The 27988-nt window shown below is 42.4% G+C and overlaps 2 protein-coding genes across 4 annotated transcripts in view; both read right to left on the reverse strand.

The window, feature by feature from the left end:
* Window positions 1-97, reverse strand: part of Il23r (interleukin 23 receptor) — a 76255-nt gene extending 76158 nt beyond the window's left edge. The window contains exon 1 of one of the 2 annotated variants that reach the window (XM_036182795.1): window positions 1-84. In XM_036182795.1, coding sequence (XP_036038688.1) covers window positions 1-70 — 70 coding nt within the window. In that variant the 5' untranslated portion in view covers window positions 71-84. The other variant, XM_036182796.1, reaches the window with a different exon arrangement.
* Window positions 71-27908, reverse strand: Tacstd2 (tumor associated calcium signal transducer 2). Of its 2 annotated transcripts, XM_036182798.1 has the most exons (3): window positions 26970-27908; window positions 987-1217; window positions 71-103 (listed from the first exon to the last, which is right to left on the reverse strand). In XM_036182798.1, exons 1-2 carry the CDS (start codon window positions 27690-27692, stop codon window positions 993-995), a joined length of 948 nt encoding a protein of 315 aa, XP_036038691.1. In that variant the 5' UTR covers window positions 27693-27908; the 3' UTR covers window positions 71-103; window positions 987-992. The 2 variants fall into 2 exon arrangements, with proteins under 2 accessions (XP_036038691.1, XP_036038690.1); XM_036182797.1 differs by lacking the exons at window positions 71-103; window positions 987-1217 and having other exon boundaries at window positions 26099-27908.
* Window positions 27909-27988: the final 80 nt, after the last annotated feature.

Genomic DNA, 27988 nt, shown 5'->3' on the forward strand with positions numbered 1-27988 from the left:
CTCCATGACACCATCTGAAGAGCACATAGAGGGCTATTCCTACATGCAACTGAAGTGTGAGGTGATTCATGTTCCAAGCAAGGAAGAAACCTTTCATTTCTCTCTGGAAAAAATATGAAAAATCTTTATATTGTAATATTTTACTGAGATACTTATATTTTTCATAATTATTAGCTTGAATAGGATTCTTTCATTCAGAATGACAGAAGCAGGGCAGAGAGATGCCAGCGTTGTGTGAGAAGCTTCATGAAGAGGCAGATAAGCAGAGCATCAGGGTGGATTGTCTACAGAGCATCAGGATAGAATGTCCACCTTCGAGCATCACTTAGGAGGTCATCAGATCTTTGTTAAAATGAAGTTACTCCTACTCTATAGCCCCTCATCAGACAGCTCCCCTCTCTGCTGTAACTTCTGATGATGAACAGTTAATATGTGACTGGTTCACACTTATCATGATCTGAAGACCAGTCTTTGATGAACAGAAGGTGGGAAAAACAGAAAGTTTTAGAATTTTCACACACACACACAAAAGATACAAAGTGAGGAATAGTGGAACAAGGCCAAGACTAAATAGACTATGACAAGTCAAAGCTACAGAGGGCCCTTCATCTCTGGCTCAGAAGAGACGTTTGATGGAAGACACTGTCCACAGTTTACACTTGGGCCTTGCTCTTCACTTGTCTGTCTTGTTGTGGAATAAGTTAGTTACTTAGTAACAGTTATTTTGTTTTTGTCAATTTAGTGAAGCCTGAGTTTTTATATTAAAAAACTTCAAAACACAACTCATGGCTCATCAAACAGCATAAAACACATGATTATATTTTTGTGGCTTATGAACTTGGAGAGCCCTTTCTTAATATGTGACAACATGTCTCTATAAGAGGCAGTACAAGCTGTAGAAGTACCTCATCAGAACTTTACTGCTCACCACCTAGTTACCAAAATTGGTGTGATAGTATGGCAGACAGTAATTATAATAGACTCACCTTTCATCAGTAGCATTGCACGAAAGCACCACAGAGCACACGAAAGAAAGCAGTTTTGGCCCGTGCCTTTGCAGAGGAGAGTGCAGCCGGCTTTGCGTGTTTCAGGGTTAAGGTCTCTTTACATCTCTGCTCATTTGCCGCACCTTCTCTCTTCAGAGCCAAGCAGCTGCCCTCATGGCTGGCTGGCTTCTTTCCCACTGCCTGCCTGTCAGTGATTGCTTCAGATTTTACCTATGAGACAAATGGAAATGTCAGCAGAGCCCTGACCTACATTTCCGTTTCCTGAAGAGGAACTCGGAGTCCATTTCATAATGACTAGCTCTCATGTCACTATTTGGGAAAACCCAGATTTCTGAAAGTGAGCTGCTGCATCAATGCTGTTTCCCTCACCTTAATTGAAAATATTGTCTGATTTAAGAAGAAGTCAAACAAATGGGCATGGCACTTGGGAGAGAGAGGCAGGTGGTTCTCTGTGAGTTCAAGGTCAGCATGGTCTATGTAGGGAATTCTAGGCCAGCTAGGGCTACGTAGTGAGACCTGGTCTCAAAACAAATAAACATTAAAAAAATAAAAAGAGGAAACACCAATCCATGTAGCAGCTTATTTTTCTACCTGCACCATACACCAAAGTAAGAGAGAATAATGAGGTCAAGAGAATTGGAGAGAAACCCTCTACTCCCCCCAACTCCTTTAGAGATAATAGCCACATGAGGTAACTCAGGAGGACGTCCCACCACTCTCTCCTGTAGACCTCATTTCCAGATTCATTTTGACCAATCCCAACCACACACGGTTGCACAGAAGCTTGTTGAGGCTTAACTGGGAGGCCATTCTTCTCCAGCAAGACGCTGGAATTTCTCTAGGTCAACACTCCTCCTCTTTCCTTTGGCTGCTGAGGGCCAACAGTGGGTTAAGAGAACAACACATTTTAGCTTGCAAAATTATGAGAAATGAGATTTTAGAGCACAGAAGGGTATGTGGAAGGGAGGGAAGAGATGCACCCCCAGCCAAAGACACAGAAAAGGAGCCTAAACTGGGTCAACAGGCACCTCACAAGAGTAAAGGGGGAAAGGGTTATACCCCTGTAAGTCCTTAGTTTTCCAACAAATGCAGGGGAACAGACAAGTGAGGACACGCCTGTAAGGGAAGGAAAAGGGAAAGTGGGTGAAGGAAGCCAACTTTGAAGCCTCCTGAAAGTGAGAGAGTACTGCTTCCTGTGCAACCCTTCAAGCTTTTCCTTATGGTCCCAGTGGTTTGATGACAATGGTTCCCATAGGCTTGAATGTTCCTTATCTAGTTGGTGGACTCTTTATGAAGGTATGATCTTGGAGAAGGTGTGTCACTGGGGGGTGAGCTTTGAAGTTTCTGAAGCCCACACCAGGCACAATCTTGCTCTCTTTGCCTCCAACTTGTTATTCAGATGTGAGCTCTCAACTATTGCTCCAGCACCATGCCTGCCTGGCTTCCACTATGCTTCCTGCCATAAAACTAACTCTCAGAAGCTGTAAGAAAGTCTCCAATTAAAAGCTTTCACTTACTTCAGGGCCCTTACCAGGTGCAATGTGATAATGTTGCCAGGTTATTTGGCTTCAAAAACAATCACTGGAGTGAGAGAAGGACATACTCTCCCATGCTCTGAAAGAAAATAAGAAATTCCTTCCCTGCAAGGAAAAATCATCAATTTAGAGCTGGGGAGATGGCTAAGTAGGTAAAATTTGCCATGACTCTGATCCATTTACAGCTTATTTTGGGGATATGTATAATTATGTTTTTAAGAAAAGTTACTTTAAATCTCCAATGTTTGGGAGGCTGAGGATCTCTAATTCAAGGATGGTTGGGTTACAAAATGTTTAAAGATAGTGTGGGAAATTGACTAAGACCTTGTTTCAAAACATAAAATAAAGCTTGGGTCTGGAAATGTGGTTTAGCTGTGAAGAGTGCTTGATGCTCTTCCAGAGGACCTAAGTTCAGTTCCCAGCACCCACATTGTAGGAGAACATTTAAAATATTGCTGTGCTTGGAGTCATTGCAGATGGTGAAATTGCTATTGCTGTGGGCAAAATCTGGACACTGAGATTTTTACAAAAGCCTGAGTGACTGTAATCAATGGCCAAGCTGAGAACCTCTGGAAAATATGAACGTATTATAAATTTGAAGACCAAGCTGAAGAAATGACTATGGACCAGGAGTTAATCATTAGTTTCAGCCTTATAAGCTGTGAAGGAGGTTTGAAAAACATTTCACGTGTGGAGAACAGAAGGTGTAGGTGACTGTCTAAGGACCTTCAAGTTGCTTTTCCAAGGTGAGAGATAGAGAGCTTCATCGGAAAGTATGTTAGTGAAGAGGTGAGCATGATGGTACATGCCAGTCATCCTAGTCCTTGGGAGTCTGAGGCAGAAGGATCACCAGTTTGAGTCCAGCCTAAGACATATAGCAAGATCCTCCTTGTCTACCCCATTCCCACCATGCTAAAACAAAACAAACCAAACAAACAAACAAATAAGCAAACAAACAAACTTCATGTCAGTAACAGCCTGAAATTGGTATTGTATTCCTGACTAAATAGTTAAGTTTCATTCTGAAGGCAAAGAGAGAGAGAGAGAGAGAGAGAGAGAGAGAGAGAGAGAGAGAGAGAGAGATATGTCAATTATTGCTAAGTAAAGAAATAACATTAACCAATGGGCTTTAGAATGGGGATGACTATGTGGAGAACAGATTAATGATGAAGCCACCTCCCATGGTGGGAGAGCTTGCGAGACTCAAGTGGGGCCAGAAGAAAAGCAAAGCAGTAAGAATTTAGAGAGCTATGTGGAGACGTGGAGGTGTTCTCCAAATTATTTGCTTGGAATGAGTATAAATATCCAGTTTCCCCGAATACAATCAACACATTGTCACTACAAGGCTATTGAAAGTTGTCTGTCTTAGTTTGTTTGGGTTGATATAGTCTCACTGATATATATTATATTTTTGTTTTTGGTGCAGGCATTCCCCTTTCAACTGCTTTTTGTTTGTTTGTTTGTTTGTTTTTTGCTGCCCTACCAATCTTTCAGAGGGTGAGCATTCACCACCATGTTTTTGCTTTACCAAAGATGCACAGCTCACTGTCCCAGCCTGACCTACCTTTCAACACTGGAAATTCTGAGTAACTAAGAAACATAGACACTAGGTGACATAGCTATATTTAAGAAGGTAACACACTATTTTCAATGAATTTATTTAAAAAAGTATTAAAATAGCATTAGGAGTGCTTACCCAGAATGTATAGGTTCTAGATTCATTCCTAGCAACCTAAAATTTCTTTGACATAATGTTTCTAAGTTCATGGCTTATTTATAAATTTTAAATAAATCAGGGATACTTTTACTTTTACTCATCCTTCAAATAAGTGAGGAGCTATTTTGTCTTATTAGTTATCACAGCAGTGAACTGGTACCTGAAGATTTTCTGAGAAGAAAGAGCCATATATTGACTTTATCTGAAAGATAATGCCACCTCCAATCAGCAGTTCAGGGCCTCAGCTTTAGACACCTTGGTTTACTCAGCTCTGTTAGAAGGAAAGCAGTAGAAGATTGGCTCACCCCACTTCCTGTGAGGTGCACACTAAAGGTCAACTTTGCTTGATTTCCCCAAGACATTTAACAACTCCAAGAAACAGAGATGAATTAAAACTAGAAGGAAATGTAAAATAGTACAACTGCTTTGAAATTTAAACAGACTCATAAAATCTTACATAAAATCCAGAAATTGTGTTTCTTGGAATTTACTCAGCAGATAAAAATCTACAAGCATACAGAATCTGGCATATGGGAATTTATAACATTATTCATATTTACTCAAACTTGGACACAACCAGTATATCCAGTAAGTAGATGAATAAACTGTAGTACATACAGATGATAGACTATTGTTAAGTGTTGAAAGAATTGAGCTGTGGTGCCATAGAAAGACGTGGGGGAAAGCTTAAATGAATGTTACTAGGTAAAAGAAGCCAGTCTGAAAGTTTACATACTGTATGATTCCTACTGACATTACAGAAGATAAAAAATTATAGAAAAACAAAACAAAACAAAACAAATGGAAAACCAACCAAACAGTAACAAAACCATCACAGTGTACATCAAGAATTAAGTGGAAGGGAGAAAAAGATGAACAGGCTAAGCACAGAGAATTTTTAAGGTAGTGAAACTACACTTAATGATGCTACAGTGATGGTCTCATGTCATTCTATATTTATTCAAACTCATAGAATACACATCACCTTATCATAAACTGGGACCTTCTCTGATAATGACTTGTCACTATAGGCTTATCAGTTCTAAAAAAATGTACCCCATTGATAAAGGTGTGGAAATGTAGTACATCGAAAGTTTATCCAGTTTTTCTGTAGAACAACATGCTCTGGGAAAAAAAAAAAAAGGTAAAATAGAAAAGACAAGCCAGGAATTACAGGCGAGGAGGCTCAACCCAGGCAGTGACACGCATACGTGCTGGGGGAACAGATGACATTAGTTCGGAATAATTTTGGACTGTGATATCCCGGAGCCTGATGTCAGCAGCATCTCTCTGTCTGGGGTTCACTGCTGTAGAGCCCATGAACTCCAAAGCTCCAGCAGACATCTTGCTGTCCCATCCCTCCAATTGATTAATGCTTAGTAGATTGTGGAAGCATAACCACAGGTCAGCCTATAGGGATTTCAGTGCTGTGGTTTCTCTCCTTTGCACCTGCTGCACCTGGAAGACACTTCCTTAGCTAGAGCATCAGCCATCCTCTACAGTGTGATCTAGGTCCTCTTAAGAAAGAGAGGCAGTATTATGTTCAGTCCATGAACTTAAGTGTGGCCAGCAGAGGCCACTGGTGTGCAAAGAAGAAAAGCCACTGAAATGAAGACAGTTCTTGCAGACATCAAACACTTGCTGGGTACAGCATATATCACACAAAAGACTCAGGCCTGTATTTCCAGTACTCAGGAAGCTGAGGCAGAAGGATTTCTGTAAGTTCAAGGGCAGTTTGATCTACAAAGTAGATCTTGAATCAAGGTAACAAAACCAAGAAATTAAGCCGGGCGGTGGTGGCGCATGCCTTTAATCCCAGCACTCGGGAGGCAGAGGCAGGTGGATCTCTGTGAGTTCGAGGCCAGCCTGGGCTACCAAGTGAGTTCCAGGAAAGGTGCAAAGCTACACAGGGAAACCCTGTCTCAGAAAACCAATTGAAAAACAAAAACAAAAACAAAACCAAGAAATTAGTACACAAGTTCAATTGGTTAACACCCCATACCCCAACTCTATATATGCCTGCCAGTCTCCAAGGTTCCCTTCTCTTCCCTACCCCATTTCTTTCTCTGCCCTCTCCTAGTATTTTGTTGCAAGGTATCTTGTGAACCTAGTTGTGTAGGCTAAGGATCCCCTTTGAACTATTGATTCTTTTGCTTGGGTTTCCATGCTCAATCTTTAATTTCCAAAGGCCCAGAAGGAAGCTGCTCCAACACTTTTCCTTCCTTCCTTCCTTCCTTCCTTCCTTCCTTCCTTCCTTCCTTCCTTCCGTCCTTCCTCCCTTCCTTCCTTCCTCCCTCCCTCCCTCCCTTCCTCCCTTTCTTCCCTCCTTCCTTCCCTTCTTCCTTCATCCCTCCCCCCTTCTCATTGATGGTATAAACAAAACTAAATACATGCATTAATTTAAAAATAAACACCATACACCAGAATTAACCATATCTAGAGTCTGTACATCTCAGTGGTCTTTTATACAGTTACAGTAGCCATTCTGAAGCTCTGGAGCTTCACATTGGATTTATCATTTTCACTAGTGAATATATTTAAATGCATATCCACCAACAAAAACATCCATGACAAAATTAGAACTACAAACAATTCTTCCTTTAATGTTTAGTCTTTTTTCCCTTTTACATTCAAGGTCTGATTAGTTATTTGTTATTCTTTTTTTATAATTATTTTTATTTATTTTAAATTAATTTATTTAATTTTAATTTTAATTTTTTTGGTTTTTTGAGACAGGGTTTCTCTGTGTAGCTTTGCGCCTTTCCTGGAACTCACTCTGTAGTCCAGGCAGGCCTCGAACTCAGAGATCTGCCTAGCTCTGCCTCCTGAGTGCTGGGACTAAAGATGTGTGCCACCACCACCCGGCCTATTTTATTTTTAAAGATTTATTGATTTATTATGTATACAGCATGTATGACTGACTGCAGGCCAGAAGAGGGCACAAGATCTCATTACAGATGGTTGTGAGCCACCATGTGGTTGCTGGGAATTGAACTCAGGACCTCTGGAAGAGCAGTTAGTGCTCTTAACCTCTGAGCCATCTCTCCAGGCTCCTGTTTGTTATTCTTAAAGGGTTATTTTTGACTGGGCTCAAACTTAGAGGTATAAACATCACTAATATACTTAATCATGCGGAAGAGAGACTATTAGGGATACAGAACAAGGCTGAGAAAATACTACACTCAAACATAAATGGGAAAAAAAGAGCATGTTCATGACATCCAAGAATTCTGGGCTATGGCCAAGAAACCAAACCTGGGGGTGGAGGGTGAGTCAGTGATAAAGAGCTCATACTGCTCTTGTAGAGGACCCAGGATCAGTCCCAGCATCTAACCAGGAAGTTCACAACTTCCTGTTACCCTAACTCCAGGGGATTGAACTCCCTCTTCTGGCCTCCCGGTGAATCTGCATTCATGTGCAAAACACACAGACATACATTATGCTGTCTAACTTTGGTTATCAACTTGACTGTATTTGGAAGTAACTAAAGCAGAAGCAGCTGGTTACACCTGTGAAGGATTTTTCTTGTATTATTTGATGTGGAAAGACCTACCCTAAATCTGGACCATTTGAGGTCAGAAGATATACCTTATATCTGGGCCATACTTTCTGGTGGCAATCTGCATAAGAGAATATGAAAGAAGAAAGCTATCTGCTTGTCCTCATTCTCACTGGCAAGTCCATCTATCCTGACCCATTTCTTTGCTGGTATTAGAACTTCTTCAGGATTCCAATGTGGACTGAAAACTGGCAGCTCTCTAGGACATTCCTGGGACTCCAGCACCAGATTGGGACTATTCACACATCTAGTATTGTGGAGTGAACAACTACTGGATTTTTGGCCTTTCCATAAGGAGATAGCCACTGTAGGAATACTTGGACCACAGCCTGTAAGGTGCTCTGATAAATCCCCTCCTAATATGTAGATGCACATTAGTTCATTCTATCAGTTCTGTTTCTTAGAGAATCACAACTAAGACACACATATATTGAAAAATAACTCTAAAATGAAGTTGAAAAATAGATGCTTAGCTTTAATGACTCAAAGAAGAACAAGTTGAAAACAGTTATTAATGATACTTAGTATAAATTACTTTTATTGCTATTGGTAGCTTTAATGGAAAATTTTATCAATTTGTTAAAAGCAAAATATGCAAGTCAAGCCAACTTTTTAAAATTAACTGTATGAAAAGATAATTGGGAAATTAATTGACTCATTTTTGGAAAAAATGGGAAGCTCTATATATCACAAAGTTATAGGATTTAGGTTTTGTTGTTTTCTTTGGAGATAGGCCTTGATAGACAGTTAGGGGTGACCTGGAACTGGCTATGTAGTCCAGGCCATCCTTAGACTTGAAATCCCCCTGCTTCAGTTTCCAGAGTAATTGTTATACAATTTTAAGGCTAAAATAAAGAGACCTGAAGCTAAAAGTAGATCAAATTCAACATTCTAGATCTTTGACCATCAATGCTTTGATCAGTGGAAACTTTGACAGCTGAATTCTTAGAATACTTTAAATCCAGGAATTTAACTTCAGCCAAATGATCAAACCGACAGCCAAGAAATGGGCATAGTAAGTACAGGTTTGTGCAGACCAAAGTCAATATTGCTTTAGTCCATGCTTACAAATAGTTAAAATTAGATGCTTGGGAAACTGAGGCTGGAGAGATCACTTGAATCCAGGAGTTCAAGACAAGCTTGGAGGCGGGGGTGGGGGGGAGGGGATGAGATCAGTTTTCAAAAAAAAAAAAAAGTGGTAAATATTTTAGTCCCAATTTACAAAAAAAAGTGAATGTGTGTGTGTGTGTGTGTGTGTATGTGTGTGTGTGTGTGTGTGTGAGAGAGAGAGAGAGAAAGAGAGAGAGAGAGAGAGAGAGAGAGAGAGAGAGAGAGAATATGAGAATATCCATCCGGTTTAAGGGACCAAATCTAATCAGAAGAGTGTGACTTTGAGAAGGAACCCAGGGGTCACTCTTGGCTTCTTGGCTGCTCCTAACCACATCTCTGCTTTCTCCACTGTGGCCAGAAGGGCTGTGGACCAGCCTAGGCTTCATGTTTCTGTACCTTAAGTGGCTGTACAAATTAGTGTTAATTATTAACTTGACAGCCTAGACTCATCTGAGAGAAAAATCTCAGTTAAGGATTTGCCTAGATAACACTGGTTTGTGGATATGTCTGCAAAGGACTGTCTTGATTACTAATTGGTGTAAACCCACTGTGGACGGTACCCTCCCTCAGCAGGTGGTCTTGGGTTGTACAAGAAAGCATGAGCCTGTGAGTGAGCCAGAGACCAAGCTAGTGGAAGTTCAGGCTCTCTGTGATGCATATGTCAAGGTAGAGTCAGATACACTGAATACTCACTGAATGGAAAAATTTGAGAAGGATGCAGGAATAACAATAATCCAAGGAGGTCACGATGAGATCTGACATTGCCTAAAGAAGAGGAGTCTGGGTAGGAGAAGATTAGAGGTTTAACATAGTTCTGGGGGGTACTGGAGACAGGAAATCCCAGGACCCCAAATTGCTCATTAGAAGAACTCTGTATCTTGCAGATATGGGCATCCACTGCCCTTCACATCATGCTTAGTTATTAGGTAGCCATAGCCTGGGGAAAGTATTACCTTGTTGCTCTTTCTTAGGGAAAGCCCAGGTCAGGGGTAGACAGTATGAGCTGGTCATGCTCCTGTCATGTAGCAATTTCCTCAGAAGCTTCTCAAGACCCAGGAAGTTCTAATGGAGGCACCTTAAGATTCAGGAAGTTCTTGGGTCTGGATCAATGGCTTAGTGGTTAAGAGCATTTGTTACTCTTACAGAGGGCCTAGGTTTACACTAACCACATAGTGATTCACAATCATCTATAACTCTAGTTTCAGGGTACCTGACACCCCTTTCTCTGCAAATAGCAGGCATGCATGTGGTGCCTATGTATATGCAGGCAAAGCACTCATACATAAAAGTAAATAAATAAATAAATAAATAAATAAATAAATAAATAATTAAGACTTCAAAAATAAAATTTAAAAAGGCCTAGGAAGTCCCTGAAAGTGACCAGCTGCAAAAGGACCTCCTTCCTCAAGATTCTATTAGCATCAAAGACTGCTAAAGGAATGCTCAGGGCAGCTGAGCTTCCTGGGAGAGATTCTTAAACCTGATGAGCTGCCTTTGTGTCATGCAGCTTTGATGAATTTTCATGGCTATGGTGGGCTTTTGGGTGATGCAGCTACCTTTACATCATCCCTGTTCTTGTAAGTAATTCATCACCTTTATTCCCGTATGTAACCCTGATAAAACTCATTGGTTTGTCAAGATGGACTTCAGTGGTATCATTGATTTGGTCTGTCGTCAGTTTCCTGCACAGGGTGAATATATATTCGTGTGTATCTTCCCAGGAATAGTGTCACACCACAGTTTCCCACAGTAGAAGATCTGAGAAATGTATTTTCACAGCCACAAAAATCTGCATAATTTTAGAGCTTGAGTAAGTTTTCTGTTCTGGATATACAACACTATGTTGCCAAATGAACAGTTCTTCAACATGTTTATGTACCTCCTAAATTCATATTTTGAATACCCAATGTGATGGTATCCAGATGCTATTGACTGGATTAAAGGCCCCAAAGGCTCAATCCCAATTATTGGGTTTGGGAGGTTCTATGAACTTTTAGGCAGTTGGACATTATGTGAGGTCCTTGGTAATGAGGCTGCATCTACAAAGGAGTTAATGGACCCCAGACAGTCTTCTCTCGCGCTCCCCCTCCCCCCCGCCTTGATCCTCTAGTTCATGATATGAATATTTTGCTCTACCACACTATCTTGGCTGTGACTGTCTGGCACCTCATCTCAACAGAGGCAGAGAGAAATAGGTCTACCTCATCTGGGTCTAGAACCTTCAAACCATGGGCCAAAATAAACCTTTCTTTTTAGAAGTTAATTATGTCAGATACTTTTTATTCTAGAGATGCAAAGATGACTAGGAAGTAACTAGGTAATGCAGGGAGAGTACTCCTGAATGACAAAAGCCCTCTATAAGGGAGGTAGAGAAACCAGAGACTTCTCCTACTTCCATGTGAATATATAACATTTGTCTGTAAAACAAGAAAGGGTCCCTCCACCAGAATCTAACCATAATGGCATCCTGTTCTTGAACTTACAGCCTATAGGGCTGTGAGAAATAAATGCTCTCTGTTTAAGCTCCTCATTTGATAGTAGTTTGTTGTATCAGCCCAGACTTAGACGTGTGATCAGATCCCATTCAGGAACCAACATTCTTGTATTGGCTTGTATAGTTTGAATATACAATATTTCCCCAAAAGCTGGTATGCTGAAGGCTTGGTCCCCACTGCAATGTTCAGAGGTTGAGTTTTCAGGAAGCATTTAGATCATGGAGGTTCTGGCTTAACCAATGGACTAATCCATTGATGGATTTACAGTTTTACAGGTTATTCAGGTGGGATGGGAGCTCTGGAAGCCAGGAATGATTAGAGGAAATGAATCGCTGAGGGCCTGTCTCTGAAAAACTGTATCATATCTCTAGTCTTTTCCTCTCTGTGTCTCTCTGTCTCTTAGAAGCCAACAAGTGATAGCCTTGATCCTCAACATGTGATTGAGTTGTTCAACCATGTTCTGAAACCATGGCCCAAAAAAGCCTTTCTTCCTTTTGTATTTTCTCAGCTATGTCCCACATCAATGAAAATTAATACAGCATGCTACCTTTGGAGACTTTGTGAATGTCAAGGCTCCAAACACCATCTGGATTCAGAGAACCAACAAAAATAACTTCCTTTGGCTAAGCCCTTAGAAAAAGTGTTTTAATGTGGAATGTGGCTGAAATGGGGTATGTGCACCACTTGTGAGTATTCCTTCTTGAATAGTCATGGATAGGACAGTTGCTTGAAGAGTCCACTGAAGCATTTGTCCTGTGACACCACCACTGTCATTAGGACTTTATTTACATTCAACTCAGAGGAATCACTGTGCTGCATACTAGATTTCCATTCACAGAGAGCCTCATCCCAGCAGCTGCCTGCCTCCTAAATTTCCCAAAGATGAAGGCATATGTTTCTTCTCTGGGATAGCACACACTCAACAACAGCTCGATTGTGGGTCCAAAGCCCTGGTCTCTGTGCTACAAGTGAGGAAACCCTACAGGCACCAGATCTCTTCTTGGAGTTGGCTGAGAAATGTCATGGTCTTTTGCTCTCTCCCTCAGTATCCCTTGCTTCTGGAGACTCTCTACAATAATCTTGCACACAGATACATCTCTTTGTTTCCAGGGGGCCCAGTGCAATATAACTGAATTTTCTCCCACAAAAAAAGCCACATTGGTACACAGAGACTTTCACTCATATCTTTTATGAGGTATGGGAAGCTGAATACTAAGTTAAAGGTAGTAGAAACTCTGCAGAACTATGTAGTGTAACTTGTTTTATAACAGGTTCACATAGGTGCTCTCAATGCAATAATCAAATCTTTGCTGCTCTTGTTTCAGCCTGTGAAACAGGTGAAATGGCCATAGGTTTGATGAGAGTCACAGATGTGATGGACCATAGCACAGGGACAGCATTTTGACTGAAACGCTCCGTCATGCTTCTGGAATATACACATGTTTGCAATACTGGCTGCATCCTTATTTACAAGTTACACTCCAATAAAAATTAGCTTGGCATTTCCTTTATCCATTCTTGACTTCCTGTACTTTCTTGTCATCCTAAACAGGTCGTCCACTTTAAACTTATTGCTTTTGCTTGAAGAGAATGGTCATATTAGCACACAGAGCGTTGTTTTTGTAACTGGCCCTCGGATTGCTAGTGTACTAACATCCTCACTACAGTCCCCTCTTGTCTAACCACCAGCTGATAAGATCTGGTTTCCGCAAGTTGGAGCTAGAATAATTAAAAAATAGCTAAATGTCCTCCAGGGGGAGCCAGAGGAGGTAACCACAGCTTAGCTATTCGTTCAGAAGTTCCAGCTTGGAACTCCTTTAAGTGGCTGCAAATGATTATTTCCTAATTGCATAAGTAAAAATAAATATAAGAAAGAAAATTGCCATTGACCCTACTCTCCCAATACCATTGCTCACATCTTGATATGTAACCTTCTTGAAATGCAAAATTCAAATATCTTAAGTATTTAAAGTACTTGAAACACTACATGGTAAGCTGCTCCTTTTTGCCATTTAAATGCACATTCCTTTGTCCCTTACAAGGCAAACATCTTTTCATGCTTCTATGCTGTTCGAATTTCTTCTTCAAGCAAATGCTTAATAATTATTTTAATCCACTTTCTTTAAAAAAAGAAAATATTTCTTTTACTGACTTGTAAAATTTTTGTTTGTGTTAGGACCCAGATCAGGCACTGCTTAGATCATACCATCTATAGTTATGCCCCCCCACCTCCTATGAAGAGCTGATTCTGTGTACATATCCCAGGGTAAAGAACTCACATCTCATAAGATGGGTACATATTAGTTAAGTGGGCTCCTCCTTTCCACTCCCCATACAGCCTCAAGGTCACATGTTCTTTCCTCAAAATGCAAGACCTCCTCTCATTTCTCCTGCTGCTCAGAGTCAGAGATAGCCTGTTTGTAGACCCATATCACCATCTAATTATCAACCCATCAACCACATGATGGCATAGAACTTAGCCCTTCCTCTGAAACCCTGTAAGAAGGGTCCCACACTCTGCTACATGGACCTGAACTCTTCTCAGAGCTAATGCCATGCTGCTTTTCTCTAAGGTATTAACAGTTCTTCTAATACATCTGTTCACGAAGACAGTCTTGTGAAGAGATCATGACTGAGGCAGCTTATAGGAGAAATAATTTAATTTGGGGCTTGCTTACAGTTTCAGAAGGTTAGTCCATGATCATAGCCTGAGCGTGGTGGCAGACAGGCAGGTATGATGCTGGAGAAGTAGCTGAGAGTTTTATACGCTGATCCTCGGCAGCAGGCAGAGAGAAAGAGGGAGACGGTCTGGTATAGTCTTTTGAAACCTCAAAGACTCTTCCAGTGACACATCTCCTCCAATAAAGCCACCACACCTCCTTATTCTTCTTAAACATTCTACTAACTGGGAACCAAACATTTAAGTAATTGTGCCTATGGGGGCCATTCTTATTCAAACCACCATAATGTTATTAGGAGGTGATGAATAAATTTTGATTCATTAAAGCCATGAAATAATACCCACCACTTAGTATAAACATACTACTAAGCCATGAAAACACATGAAAGGAGTTTAATAAAGAAGTTACACACAATATTATTCCAACAATATGACATTCTATATAAGGCAAAACTATAGACATAATAAAAAGATCAGTGGTAGTCAGAGATTGTGGGAGAAGAAAAATGAAGTAAAGCACAAGGGATTTTTAGAGTGTATCATTAGACATTTGTGAAATACCAGGAATGAACTCTGAGACAAACTACAGATTCTGGGTGATAATCTGTGCCATGATAGTTCAACAGTTTTAATAAATGTGCCATTCTGGTGTGGAGTATTGATAACCAGGGAAGCTGTACATATGTGGGTACCAGAGACATGGAAGAAATATTTGTGCACTCTGCTTATTTTTTTCTATGAGACTAAAACTTGGCCAGAAACACAAAATCTATTGTGATAGCCAGTTTTATCAGGTTGAATGAACTAAAGGATGGTCAAATAGCTAGTAAAATGTATTTGGGTGTAGCTATGAATGTTTCTAGTGAGTGAGATCACTATAATTTAGTTACATGTCTTTCCCTGGGGAGGAATGTCCCCCTTGCTCCACATTCTCTCTAACAAAAGCTGTTATCAATTTTTTTTTTTTTAATCTTAGCCATTCTGACAAGTGTAAGATGGTATCTCAGAGTCGTTGTTATTTGCATCTCCCTGATGACTAAGGTTGTTGATCAATTCCTTAAATGTCTTTCGGCCATTTGAGATTCTTCTGTTGAGAATTCTCTGTTTAGCTCTGTAGCCCATTTTTTGGTATTTTGATGTCCATTTTCTTGAATTCATTATATATTTTGGAGACCAGCCCTCTGTCAGATGTGGGGTTGGTGAAAACCTTTTCTCATTCTGTAGGCTGTCATTTTGTTTTATTTACTGTGTCCTTTGCCTTACAGAAGCTTCTCAGTTTCAGGAGGTCCCATTTATTAATTGTTGCTCTCAGTGTCTGTGCCTGGCTGTCCTGGAGCTCATCTGTAGACCAGGTTGGACTTGAACTCAGAGGTGTATCTGTCTCTGCCTTCCATGTGCTGAGTAGTCCTTTAGCAAAGTGTGTGCCATCACCACCTGACATGTGCTGATCTTAATATTTATCTCCATCAACTCTTTTTAGGTGTGGCATCTTTTTGTTTCTCTAAGGCTATGAGGTGCATGGTTAAGTTTTTTTTTATTGGAGTGTCATTTTTTTAATGTAACTATTTGTCTCTATGACCTTTCCTCTTAAGGCTGCTTACATTGTTGCCCATAGGTTTCCATTTTCGTTCCATGCTAAGTATTTAAATTTCCTTCTGGATTTCTTCTGGGACACTCTCATCACTCCACACTGCGTTGTTTAATCTCCACGAGTTTGTACGTTTTCTATGATTTTTCTTGCTGTTGATGTCTAGCTCTATTCCACTGTGGTCAGATATAAATGCAAGAAGTTACTTCAGTTTTCTTGTACTTTTTGAGACTTACTTTGAATCCTAATATGTGGTCTATTTTGGGAAAATTCCATGGGCTGCTAAGAAGGCTATGTGTTTTTGTAGTATTTTGATGCAATGCTCTGTGGTTGCTCTATGATGTCATTTACCTCAGAAGTTTCTGTTTGCTTTGTCCAGATGGTCTATCTAAGAGTAAGAGGGGTAGGTATTGAAGTCACCCACTATCAGTGGGAACACACTGTTCACCTCTGTTTTAGTTTATTTTTTTGTTACTGTGACAAAATACTCTAAACAAAAACAACTTAAGAGAGATAGAGTTTGTTTTCACTCACAGTTCAAGAGACAGGTCATCATACAGGGAATTCAGAGCATCAGGAGCTTGAAGCAACTGGTTACATGGCACCCACAATAAGAAGAGAGCAATGAATGCATGCATGTTCTTTAATTCCTCCTCTCTACTTATATGATGCAGGATCCTAACAAGGGAATGATACTACCCACAGCAGGTGAGTCTTCTAACCACAATGAAAATGATCAAAATAATGCCTCATAGGAGTGTACACATCTTCCAGATGATCCTACATTCAGTCAATTTGACAATTAATACTGATCGTCACAGTCTGTGACCTGCTAGCAGTGCTTGCTTTAGTGAGACTGAGAGCTGCTGTATTTGATACATGAATGTTTATAAATGTAACGTCCTTCTCTTGATGAATTTTGCCTTTAGTCAGAATAAAGTGACCTTCTCTCTCTCTTTGGAGTAGTTGTTGTTTGAAGTCCATTTCAACAGCAATTCCTGATTGCTTTCTTTTTGATTAGTGTGTAATACTTTTCTCTATCCTCTCTTCTAAAGTGGTATCTAATTTTAATGATGGGGTATATTCTTGGAGTCAGCAAAAAGATAGTTCACATTTTTTCCGTTTTTTCTAAATTACATTTTATTAAGTCTTTGAAAATTTCATACAACATATATTGATCATATTCACCTCACTTTCTCCAAGATCCACCTTAGTCTTTTTACCCACCCAACTTCTTGTTTTCTCTCTCTCTTTCTTACTCACTCACTCTTCCCCTCTCTCTCTCTTTAAACCCAGTGAGTTTAAATTTACATTGGTTAACTTCTCTTGGGTGTGGGGCCTACCCCGTGTCTTGTCAATATGTCAGAGCATACACTGTTAAAGAAAACCAACTCTGTCTTTGCTAGCAGCTGTCAAATGTCAGTCATCTCCTCAGCTGAGAGTGTTCCTGCATGGCCCCCTCATCACACTTCTTGCTGGGACTTGGTTGGCCTTGAGCTTTCTTGTGTTCTGTGTGTACTGCCACAGTCACTGTGAGTTCCTGTGTGTCCAGAAAACTCCATTTCCGTGACACCATCCACTGTCTTTGGCTCTTACAGTCTTTCCACTCCCTCTTCCATGATTTCCCTGAGCCTTAAGTTGTGGCATAGATGTCTCGTTCAGGACTGAATATTTCACAGTCGGATATTCCCTTATTCCTGTGGTGAATCTCTGTGATACTCACTATCTGCTGAAAGAAGCGTCTGTAATGAGGGTTGCGTTGTTTGCCATCGGCACAGAAGGCTGTGCTTTAACCTGCTGCTGTTTCAGCCAGCAAATGTGGCTCTGAGGTTACTGACCTGCTTCTCTGGCGGTGGCCGGGCTGCTCAGGCTGAGGCCTGGCAGGAATTCTGTTCCTGCAGGCATTGACTATGTTGCTGCCACCAAATATAATTTTTAATTAAATCTCTATTGTTCTATTTATCAATAAGACTTGAGAGTCAAAGGCTGGGGTGAAAACCTGCTAGTTCAAACAGGTTGAGTAGCAACCAGCTGACCTTCTCTCTTTGCCAGCATCTCTAAAAGAGAGTGTCCTACTGCCCCGCCAAAACAAGAGAATCAATGCTACACTAAGTCCTTCCCTACTACTTTCTGTGTGTTTCTCTGTCTCTATATTGTCTTGCAGACACCCTATGACTCTCTCTGATTACTTTCTGTCAACTGGTTGCTAACTTGGCCTCCTGACTCAAGGTTGATTTTATTTAATAATGCAAATTCAAACCCAGGACTCATGGTGTGATCGAATATCCCACACAGGGTTGAAAGATACACTGATCTATGAGTGTAGCAGTAAGTCATTAGCAGTTTAAATGCTATGTCTATTTAGCAGAATAATAGTAGTAGGTTTTCTCTTAGGGGCTTAGGATCTTGGCCTTATTGACAGTGCCAGATATTTGTTCCACTTCATGGAGTGAGCCTTAGATCCAGTTGGAAAGTGGATGATTACTCCCATAACATTCATGCTGCTCTTGTACTATTGGGCATAACTTGCCAGACAGGTCATTATTATAGTATGCAAGGTTCATAGCTGAGTGAGACTGGTGATTACTTTTCTCCTCCCATATTGTGTAAAGCATCCTCTAGCACTATTAATGCTATCCAATAGGGGTGAAACTTCCAGATCAGTGGCTACTTGATTTCTTCATGTTAATGACTCAAGTATGTGGTATCTTCAATAGGGTACTGCTGTCAGGTGCTGGAGAGTAACCAAGAGCAATCGGAATAGCCTGTAATGTTTGTGGGGGGTCTATGGGACTCCACTGGCCAGCAATTCTAAAAAGGATTACCTATTCCTGGTACTTGGAATTTTGATAGTATATGGTATCTAGTTGGAATATTGTTTGCCCCTCATTATAGGGCAGCTCCATTTAAACTCTTTTTATATATGTATATATTATAAGATGCTTCTATTCTCGTAGGTTTCCTTACAGTTTCCTCAAAAAGGTTTTTAGTTTTAGTTTCCCTTCATTCCCTCCTCTAGCATGCCTTCCTACCCCCACCCCCTTGAATCCTTCCTATTCCCATTTCTTCCCCTTATAACATTATATTGTATCTCCCTCGCTCAAAAGGCTTCCTCCTTCCTTTATTAGTTCATTAACTTCTATGGATATTTCAAAGAAAACACTCATATCTAAAGCTTAAAGATTAATATCCACATATGAGAGAAAACATGATGTTTGTCTCTTTGAGTCTATGTTACCTCACTCAGGAAGATTATTTCCAGTTTCATTTATTTACCTGCACATCTTATAATTTTCTTTTATTTCCCTCATATGTTTGGTTTTGTTTTGAGGCAGGGTGTCTCTGTGTAATAGCCCTGGCTGTCCTGGAACTCACTTTATAGGCCAGGCTGGTCTTGATCTCTCAGAGATCTGCCTACCTCTGCTCAACCCCACACTGAGTTCTGGGATTAAAGACCTGTGCCACTACTGCCAGGTCTAATTGTATTCTCTTAACACCTGAATAATATTTTATTGTGTAAATATATTACATTTTTATTATCCATTTATCAACTGGTGAACATCTAGGCTCTTTCCATTTCCTGGAGATTGGGGATAGAGCAAGAATGAAGGAAGGGCAACAATCTCTGCGTGGGGATGCAGGCTGACCCAGGGCTTTCTCAGATGCCCTGATGAAATGACAGAGAGAAGGCTAGTTCTGTGTCCTGGCAAGGTCTGGGCTGGGGTTGGGGCCAGGGCATCAAAGGGATTCAGGATCTGGTTCCTGGGAACTTCTCTTTTGCCCTGGTAGAGAATGGAGTTACCAGTCACAAAGCCACTGAATATTCAGTCTGTGCCAGACTTGGGACAACCTGTGTTCCTTTTATGCAATGTTGCTTGATTAGCTTCCTTCCGACTTTGTCCCACTGTATGATAGCATTTGCTGACTTTGGCATGTTTCTTCCCCACCACCAATCTCTATTTAGGATGTTCTCAAGATTGGTATAACTGAATCATGGAGTAGATTATTTCCAGCTGTATGAGGAGCCTCTGCATTGATTTCCAGAGTAGTTGCTTCAGTTTTCATTCCCCTGTTTTTCATCCAATCTGCTATTTTGTTGTCTTTTGGTTGGAGAATTGAGGCTATTAACATTCAGAGTTGTTATTGAAAGTTATGTATTAATTACTCTCATTTTATTGATGTTGAAATGTTGTTTTTCCTAATCCTTATTTGTGTAATTTTCTGTGTAGCCCCTTGCATGGGTTTGCTGTTCTTTTTAGTCTGAAAACTTTATTACAGTATTCTCTGTAGAGGTTAATTAATGGTCATAAGTTCCTTAAGCCATTTTTATCATGAAAAACTTGGATTTCCATTTCAAGGATGGCAGGGAATTTTGCTAGGTATACTAATGTGGGTTAGCACCAATGATCTACCTGAGGCTGTAATACGACATTCCAAATCTTTCTCAGTTTGAAAGTTTCTGCTAAGAAATCAGCTGTTACTCTAATGGGCCTGCCTGTATATGTGACTTCATTTTTATCTCTTACATCTTTTGATCCGTTAGTTGTTCTGTTTTGATTCTAATGTGGTGTGTGGAGTTTCTTATCTGATCTTATCTGTTTGATAGTCTACATGCCTCTTGTACCTGGGTGGACATCTCCTTCCCTAGATTGCAGATTTTTCTGTTATATTGAAAATTTTCTATTTATTTTAGCATGTAATTATTTTCTCAGCATCCCATAGATTTTTCCATACTCCATTTGTATGTTTTAAATAGTGTCTCTTTGTTCTTGACAGAATATTCCAATTCTTCTACCTTGTATTCAGTCCCTACAATCTGCCCTACCTATGACAATTCTATGGGCAAAGTACTTTTCTTTTTATTTGATTTATTGACTATTTTATTTCCAGCACTTTAGTTTTTTCTCCCATATTTATATTTTTTTAAAATTTATTTTATTTTAATTATGTATATATCTATGTGTCTGTGTGTAGGCATGTTCACATGAGTGCAGGTGCCCATGAGGTGCCTATAGTGGGTTCTGAGAGTGGAACTTAGGTTCCCTGTGACAGATGCACTCCTCTTAAATTGCTGGACCATCTCTCTAGCCTGCAGCATTTATATCTCTTGACTAAATTCCATTTTTATATCTTTATTTCATTCAGTTCTTTGTGTTTTCTTAGAATTCATTCAGGAGTTTATTTAGCCTCCCTGATTTCTTTGAGTATGTTTATAAACATTCTCTTGAATTCCTTGTCTGGAATTCCACTGAAGTCATTCTTGTTGGGGTCAATACTGTGGGATTAGTGTATTTTGGGAGGAGACAGGTGTCTTTGTGTTCATCTTATATTTGTGTTTGCCCTGGGACTTGTGCATCTGGAAAATTTTTATTTAAGTCATTTTTCTTCTATCACTGGGGGTGTCTTCATGTTCAGGAGAAATTTTGTAGTAGTGTTGAAGAGTCATTTCCTTTGTAAGACTGTTCAGGAAACTAGACTCTAATTCCATTCCATCCATTAGAGTAGAATTCTATTTGTATTCTATTACTTTAATCACTATCTATTGGTAGACCCATCATGAAAATAGAGTTGTAGTCAACTACAAAATCATCATCCTAAATGCACCAATTATTTGGGGTTTAAAGAGACACTCATAGGGGATGACCAAACTAAACTAAAGGGAACTCATGAAAGTTGGATCAATGGCTGTGGAGCCTACATGGGACTGGACTAGGCCCTCTGCATGGTGAGACAATTGTGTAGCTTGATCTGCTTGGGAGGGCCCCTGGTGGTAGGATCAGAATCCACCTCTGGTGTGTGAGCAGGCTTTGTGGAGCCTACTACCTATGCCGGGACACCTCAAACAACCTTGAGGCAGGGGGAAGGGATTGGACTTGTCTCTACTGAAAGTGCCTCCACATGGGAAGACTTGCCTTCTTGTGGGAGGGAGTGGGGGATGGGTTGGGAGGGGAGGTTGGGAGGGGTGGGAGGAGAGAAGAGGGGGATCTTTGATTGGTGTGTAAAATGAATGAAAGTTTTTTTAATTAAAAAGATACACTGACAGTACTGTGTATATTAATATATCAGATATTATGGGTATTCATGGAAAGTAAAGTGAAGGAAAAAGAATCCCACAGTAAGAAAGACTAATAATTCATATTGGGTTGATAGAAAGCATGGAGGGGCAAGTCATAAAAAGTAGGGATTGCTGTAAGAGCAAGAAAAGGAGGGTGAGTTAAGGAAGTTTGGGCAGAAGGTAATCTCAAAGGGAGAGGTTAAAAAAATAGATAATGCAGAACAGTTCCATTTCTCAAGAGTCCATGGAGCTCCCCCCAAACTCAGGACAGTCTTTGCTTTTTGAGAGAGGGAGAAGAAAAAAAGACACAAGGCAGGACCAAGATGTCCTTTAAAATTGGCATTGGGTATTAAATTAAAAAGAAATAGTTGTAACAGGGAGAGGGAGTTGAGTGGGGACTTAGGGCATAAAAACGGTCTGACCTGGTTGCTTCTAGAGGCCTGTCTTGCTATGGGGACTCCTCTGTGCAATGAAGCCTTTATCATCCAGCTCCTCAGTGCCAAATTCTTTCAGCCTGACTCCTCAGCATTAAACTATTGGAGTACTATTCCCTACACAGAGAACCCTTCAGTGGCATTTTTAGTTCTGGTTCTCTGAAACAAATCTTCAGTTTTACAAGGTGGAGCTCCTTGAGTGGATAACCCTGAAGTTAAAAAAGAAATACATTTGAGGTGGGCGGTGGTAGCACAGGCCTGTAATCCCAGCACTTGGGAGGCAGAGGCAGATGGGTCTCTGTGAGTCCGAGGCCAGCCTGGTCTACAAAGCAAGTTCCAGGACAGCTAGAACAGCTAGAGCTGTTTCATGGAGAAACCCTGTCTCAGAAAAAAAAAAAAAAAAAAAGGAAAAAGATTTGTTTCTCATACCACAGTTGAAGATATGCCTCTGTTTTGTGTAATTCAGAGATGCCCCCCACCCTAGTTTTCTATCACAGAAATCTAGAAAAAGAGATGTTCCCATGAGCAAGTGGGTGGACAATCTATGAACTCATTCACAACCAGCAATATTTGCTCCAGGTTTTTAGGCTAACTTGCTGTAGATCAAACGGGAGTGATGTAATCTTTTCAACCCCCTAGGCCTGATCTTAACTAAGACCAAGCACATTGCTAAATAAAACTATACCCATTTCACAAACAGAAAAATAGCAGCCAGGTGACTTCAAAGCTTACCATTTTACACCCACTTAGCCAAAGTATCACTCCTATTTAAGTGATACCCAAAAGCTGTAGAATATTTACAACTTGAAAATGGAAATAATCACCAGGCAAGGTGACATACACCTTTAATCTCAGCACTCAGGAGTCAGAGACAGAGTTTGAGGCCATCCTAATCTACACAGTGAGTTAGTTCTAAGCCAGCCAAGAATTCAGAGTGAGACCCTGTCTCAAAAGAAAAAAAAAATGTGTACAAATAATCAAGAAAAAACCAGGCAGGCAGACAGAATGAACACTAGATGAGACCTTGAGGAGCTGAGGAACCCAAGTACAACTGCTACCTGCTGCCCTGCTTGGGTAAGTCTTTTCTGTGTCCTGTCCCTTCTCTGTACAATAAAATATCCGACGAAATTACACTCCTTCTGTCTCTAATATTCTACTTGGAAACAGTAAACAAGAGATAGGCAAGAGTGGTAAATAATGTTGAATATTGTTCTTCTGAAGGGAATGGAAATAATGGAGAAAACCCTGGTGACTCACACAAGGAAATCAACGCAGACTGCTGGAGGCTCAGAGGACAAGCTGAGACCTGATGAGAGCCCCACCTGCTTTACACATTCCTCTCAAGTGCAGCACCAGCCCGACCTCAAACCAGCCAGTGAAAGGGAAATTTTGGCGTGAAGGGGAATCCTGGAGGAAGAGGCTAAGGCCCCAAAGGTTACTGTTTCAGGAGTCCTGTCCTCAGCACACAGGTTGAGTTGAAAACAGAAATATGACCGGCTTGGAAGAAATGAAGAGGAGAAGTCCCGAACACACCAGGTGCCCATGACAGCCACTTGGGCCAAAGTCAACTTTGGCTCAAGGAGGATGTGCGTGCGTGTCAGCCTCTTTAGATCTTGATTTTCTTGTGTGTGTCATTCACGTGATCTAGAAAAGAGAGTAGTGGTATATATAAGGGTATATATACATACGCTGAACTCACCAAATACCTCCTGTCATCTTCACAGAGAAAGGAGAGTTAGCAATTTTCTCACCCGAGCAGGATTGCATTCAGATTCTCCAGGAAGTCAGTGTCTCAAAGATGACACGTGTGAGAGGGGATCCAACTCGGAGCTCTGTAAAGTGGCAAGCATCTACTCTGGGCTAAGAGAAGAAAGTGATGTTTCTCAGAGAACTCCTTTTCAGTTGCCCAGTTCATCCACACCTGCTTATTTGGTTTTTTGAAGGCCAGTTAAAATAATGAAACCTGTAAGCTCCAGCTGGGCCACAGAAATTTAACTTTAGGAAACCCCTTGTTCTTACCCTTATGAGGAAGGTTAGGTTAAAGAATGCCTCGCCCTCCCTCCCTCAAGGCTTTTTAGCCTGGGTCCTAGGTGACGCTGAAAGAGGAAGGGACCAGAGAATGACGACCACAGAGTCTCTCTCACTAGGGAGTAACTAGGTAGGCACTTCCGCCTGCATGCCACGGCTGGGAACCTGCCTGCACCTGCCGCCTTCCTTTAAGTGGTTTCATTTGAACAGGAGAGGAAGTTTTAAGGTTGAAGACACTCGGTCCTCGGTCCTCCCCTAGCAGCAAACTAAACCACCAACGCCAAACACCCACAGCCCCAGGCTGAGAAGACAGGCAGCTGAGAGCTGCCACCCCTTAACCACCAGCCGGGTATTTTAGGCTGAGGCTCAGTTTGGACTGTGGAGGAGGGGTGGGAGGAGATGGGTTTCTGTGGGGAGAAAGCCTTGCATCTAGATTTCCGGTTATTGCATTGAATTGTTGTCCCGCAGCGACACACTTGGCTTTGGGTGAGTACCAATGAGTGAAAAGCAAGCGTTAACTTTGATGCAATTGGTGACTAGCTTGCACAGCCAATGGAAAAATGGTGCAAGTGCTCATAAATATGGGTTTGGGGAAGTTGCTTAACAGTTGCTCACCACCAAGGTTAATGTCCTTGCCCAACAGCTAAATGAGACAGTACCTCCTACTTCAGAGTAGGACTCTTAAGAGAAAATACGCTTGTGAAACGAAGGAGCCTCACCAGCTCACGCACAGGGAGGTCAGCGTGGAGCAGTGAGTCACCAAATCGAAGAAGCCGACCTCCACAGTGGCTACAGACCCCATCTAGTTGGCAGATCAAGTGTCACTGTCCTGCTGGCATGCGAAGCGGAGCATCACCTTTAGCACTTGTAGCACCGGCGTGTGCCGGAGCATCAACAGCGAAGGGGCGGATCAGCCGCGGGGTTCGGCTGGCTCGGGCTAGGTGTTGGGACACTGCGGACTTCTGCGGGTGGCTGGAACGCTCCCTCTCGCCCTTACTCTCCGCCAGACCGGATCAGCTGGTTCCAGCGGCTCACCTAAAGGAATCTGGGTGGCCCTCCCACTCCACCGAGTACCCAGCCATCCCTGTGAGATAGCATCAGACTGCACACGCCTCTGGGCAAATGAAAGCCAAGAGAGGAAACCGATACTCGCCTGCCCGCCCAGGCTCCGCCCCCGCGCGGCTTCCCTTTGCTAGGCAACCACACCTCCCATCTCTCAGGAACAACCCGAGAACTGGTAGCAAATGTTAGAGTTTCAGGAAAGCCTCCAGAGGCGCTCGCTGCCCCACCCCATTCTCCCATCCTCCCAACTTCCACCTTCAGGTCTCTCCCCCCACCCCCTTACTCTCTCCTTTCTGGCCCTAAACAATAGCAATCATTTATACAGTCTGATCATCGCCAACAGGTGAGTGTCCTCATAAGAAAGACGCGAACTTTTAGCCCTGTTCTTCAGAAGATGAGTCGCAGAGACCTGAAGCCACCTAGTCATTTATTTCCTAGGATTCTTGGGAGTGGTCTTTGCTCCTCCACAGCTTAAGAACTGTAAGGAAGGTTTGTCTGTTAATAAGCAGCCAGAGGCTGCTTCCATCTCCCATTCCTCTGTGGGTTTGAAGGCGGCTAGGTTTAGCAAACACCTTCAAATGAACTGCAATCCCAAATTTCCATCTCTCCCCACCCACCGCTGAGGATGGAACCCAGGGCCTGCCAGATGCTAGGCAAGCACACCACCCCAGCCCTCAGAAACACCAGAGAATCGAAAGTCAATGCTAGAATCTCACATGGGAGCGTTAGAATTTAAAATATAAAATCCAAGTATTAGACAAAGGAGAACAACAAAATGGTATAAATCTGCAGGGAATTTTCACACAGCCCATCTTCAGGTTTGTGCCTTTCCCATATTTTATTAAACTCGAGTTGTTGCTTAAAAAACAGCAGCATTATTAAAGACATATCTGTACAAACATTTTACAAAAGAGAACATTACTAGTATCAGCTCCATCAAGGGCAGGCAGAAGAATAGATGCAGTCCAACAGAGACATTTAAAATGTATTCATATATTGGAAAGGCCTTTTCCTCCCGTACAAACGACGCCTGATGAAGAAGGACACTGCACACTCAATTAGTCAACTTCTCTTCTCTTCGGGAAGGCAGGGAGCAGATGGATGTCAACCCATGGCCTTAGTATCACTGCTCTCCCATTTCAACCCATTTAAGTCTTTAGGTGGATTCAAGTCACTGGGAAACGACTCTGGGCTGCCTGGCATTTGCTCCTTAACTAAGCCACCTCGCCAGCCTTTGCTTAACTCTGTGGTCAGGTTTCTATTGACCGGACAAGGAATTTCAGAAATGCTTCCTTCAAGACCAAAGGCGAGGAGGTAACCTGAACTCAGCATCTAGCGAATTTGTTTGTGGATAGAGAAGGAAAAGGTCAGAGCTGGGAGGAAAATTACCTCCTGGCCAAGAATCAACAGGCCAGCTCATTCTGGTCTGGGGTGATGTGGAAGCCCAGGACCTGCCGGGCATCTACAAGCTAGGTTCGCGTCTCATCTCCCCCAGCTCTTTTAGCTCCACCTTTCTGTACTTTCCTGACTTCCTCCGGTTGGTGACCACCAAGACGACCACGCCGGCCACTAGGGCCACAACAACCACAGCAATGACAGCAATGAGGCCGGCGGTGAGGCGCTTCATGGAGAACTGGGGGGGCTTCTCGTCCAAGTAGTAGATGAGCGTCCGCTCCACATGCAGGGGCTCCCCACGCACCTGCACATCCAGGCGGCGGCGGCCCGAGAACAGCGACTCCCCTTTGATGTCCCTCTCGAAGTAGTAGGCGACGTCAGCTATGTCCACGTCTCTCGGGCCCTTTTGCGACGCGTTCTGTCGCAGCTCAATCTGGATGATGGGCTCCTCGTAGTGCACGGCTGTCAGAAAGTGGGGGCGCAGCTGGTAGCGCTCCTTAAAGAGCCGCCGCAGCTCCGAGTCCAGGTCAGAGTGGTTGAAGGCTCGGTCGGTCCGGCGGTGGCGCAGCTCAATGAGGATGTGGTGGGTACGCACCACTTCATCGCAGCGCAGACTCAGGTCGCCCTTGTCTGTGCGGCGCACGCCCACCGAGTTTACACACCAGCACACCGAGGTCTGATTGCACTGGCGTGCCTTGAAGCGGCCCTCGTGGTCGCATTCTGGGTCGTAGAGGCCATCGTTGTCCAGGACCGCATGCTCACTAGGCTTCACCAGGCTGCGGCCGCTCTTCCCGGCGCTCATGCGTGCCTTGAGCAGCAGGCACTTGGAAGTCAGCGTGGTGCAGTCGACTATCATCTGGGAGCCGATTGCTCGGCATTGGCAGTGGCCACCTGGGCCATCTAAGCTGCAGACGGTCATCTTGTTGGTGGGGCATGTGCAGTTGCTCATCTGTGCAGCGCAAAAGTGGGTCACCACCGCCAGCAGCCCCAGCAGCAGCAGTGGTGCTGGCTCCGAGCCCCTAGCCATGGTGGGGTGGAGGAGAACGGACTCACAGCTACTGTCCAAGGGCAGGGGTTCTGAAGGATCACTGCAGGCGACTGCTGCCAGGCCGCTCCCTCCTGCTCTTATACCCTCCTAGACCTGCAGGACTGGTTAGCCAGTGACTCACCCATTGGAATCTGGCGGCACTCCCCATTCCCAGGTCCCGCGGAGGAAGTCGCCAGCCCTGAGCTTCCTGAGATAGGATCAGGCAGGGGAGGCTGCTCCTGCCATCTGCTGACCAAAAGCCCATAGAGGAAACCAGTACTTACCTAGCCCCACCC

This window comes from Onychomys torridus, chromosome 3, assembly GCF_903995425.1.
Source record: "Onychomys torridus chromosome 3, mOncTor1.1, whole genome shotgun sequence".
Classification (NCBI taxonomy): domain Eukaryota; kingdom Metazoa; phylum Chordata; class Mammalia; order Rodentia; family Cricetidae; genus Onychomys; species Onychomys torridus.

Excerpts from the sequence above, each read along its gene's own strand:
- Tacstd2 (XM_036182797.1), bottom strand. The coding sequence starts at position 27,692 with ATGGCTAGGGGCTCGGAGCCAGCACCACTGCTGCTGCTGGGGCTGCTG.